The sequence below is a fragment of the Xenopus tropicalis genome, chromosome 3 (genome assembly GCF_000004195.4).
Source record: "Xenopus tropicalis strain Nigerian chromosome 3, UCB_Xtro_10.0, whole genome shotgun sequence".
In the NCBI taxonomy this organism is placed as follows: domain Eukaryota; kingdom Metazoa; phylum Chordata; class Amphibia; order Anura; family Pipidae; genus Xenopus; species Xenopus tropicalis.
Window position 1 is genome coordinate 146,435,336 of NC_030679.2, and position 2,019 is coordinate 146,437,354.

The window sequence follows — 2,019 nt, forward strand, 5'->3', positions numbered from 1 at the left end:
GTAAGCCCTGCATATTAAGTTCATTGGTGGCCTCAAAATACTCCAGTTATTGGTAATTCCTGTGTATTAAGTTCTCTGGTGGCCCCAAAATACTCCAGTTATTGGTAGGTCATGTGTATTAAGTTCTCACAGCCCTTGAACATGAGGTTCTGTGATGAAGATCCTTGAGTTTTTTGTCAGACCAGAACATCAGGTTCTCTAATAGCCCGATATACTATATTTATTGGTAGGCCATGAATATCAATTTCTTTGGTTACCCCAATAAATTATGGTGATTGGAAAATCTATATACTGCAGTTACTGGTAGACCAATGTTGTTGGCCCCAAGATACTGCAGTTATTGGTAAGTCCTGTGTATTAAGTTCTCTGGTGGCCCCAAAATACTCCAGTTATTGGTAAGCCCTGTGTATTACGTTCTTTGGTGGCCCTGAAATACTCCAGTTATTGGTAGGCCCTGTGTATTACGTTCTTTGGGGCCCTGAAATACTCCAGTTATTGGTAGGCCCTGTGTATTAAGTTCTTTGGTGGCCCCAAAATACTCCAGTCATTGGTCGGCCCTGCGTATTAAGTTCTCTGGTGTCCCCAAAATACTCCAGTTATTGGTAAACCCTGTGTATTATGTTCTTTGGTGGCCCTGAAATACTCCAGTTATTGGTAGGCCCTGTGTATTAAGTTCTCAGGTGGCCCTGAAATACTCCAGTCATTGGTAGGACATGATACTTCAGTCCCACATATACTTATGATGAAACAGGTCCAAAAATAACTTCAACCCTTTGTTATTGTTATTAAAAAATCACTTACACGGAGACCATAATGGAAATGAGACTTTATGTAAAGTATTTCTAGAAAAATATATGGAATACCTTGTCAGTTATTGATCATTTGACATTTTTTTCAGATGTTTGCAACACTCGTAGATTACATGAGATGCTCATTTACATTGTTGCCCCTTCCCCATTAGATGTTCTCTGGAGTTCATGTTGGGTCTGAACAAAATAATAAAGCATTTGGGGAGAAAGATACAGACCATCAGGGCCCAGCTGGATGAGAGAATAGCAAAGACCTCCATTGCCACAGTATACATGCCCCGGGCACTGAGATAGGCTGGGATAAAGGACACCCACACACTGAGGAAAGCCAACATACTGAATGTGATCAATTTGGCTTCATTGAAACTGTCAGGGAGGCGTCTGGCCAGGAAGGCAATAATAAAACTCATGGAGGCCAGAAGGCCAAGATATCCCAGCATGCACCAGAAGGCAGTTGGCGATCCTTCATTACAGTTTACAATGATGATTCCAGGTTTGGTGTCAATGTCAAGTTCATGGAAAGGTTGGAAGAAGATCAACCAAATCACACAAATACAAAGCTGAATTAAAGCACAACACAAAATAAGGAAATAAGGCACCTTCACCCCTGTCCACTTCCTTAACCTACTGCCGGGTTTGGTTGCATTAAAGGCAATGACAACAGTGATGGTTTTGGCCAGAACACAGGAGATGCAGAGGGCAAAAACCATCCCAAATGCCACCTGGCGCAGAAGGCACTTTTCAGGTTGTGGGTAACCAATGAACCCTAAAGAGCAAAGGAAACAGAGGAACAGGGAAAGCAGGAGAAGGCAACTTACAGAATAATTGTTGGCTCGGACTATTGGTGTTTCTTTATAATACATAAAAACTCCCCAAATAATAAGGGGAACCAGTGACGAGAAGCTGGCGATAGCCGCCAAGCTAAAACCCAAAGGAGTTTCATAGGAAAGGAACTCTGCCATTCTTGGTATACATTCAGTTCTTCGTAGATTGGGCCACGTGTCCCAGGAACATGGATGACATTCCACAGCATCTGGAAAGATACATTATTATCAACTTCTGAACACTGTAGAAAGTGGCATGAATTATAAAAATAACATTAAATAATAATATACCTGTTTGGTTTGAAATCTTCCCCTGGGGACACCGGGCACACTCATAGCAACAAGTGGGTTTCCCTGGTTCTATCACCTTTCTGGATCCAGGGGCA

At 42.1% G+C, this 2,019-nt stretch overlaps 1 protein-coding gene across 1 annotated transcript; it reads right to left on the bottom strand.

The window, feature by feature from the left end:
- Positions 1-931: 931 nt before the first annotated feature.
- On the bottom strand, positions 932-1,771 carry LOC100490841 (vomeronasal type-2 receptor 26). The gene has a single exon (XM_031898291.1). It carries the CDS (start codon positions 1,769-1,771, stop codon positions 932-934), a length of 840 nt encoding a protein of 279 aa, XP_031754151.1.
- Between the last annotated feature and the right edge of the window lie 248 nt (positions 1,772-2,019).

Coding starts and splice junctions, on each gene's coding strand:
- LOC100490841 (XM_031898291.1), bottom strand. CDS start 1,771: ATGGCAGAGTTCCTTTCCTATGAAACTCCTTTGGGTTTTAGCTTGGCG.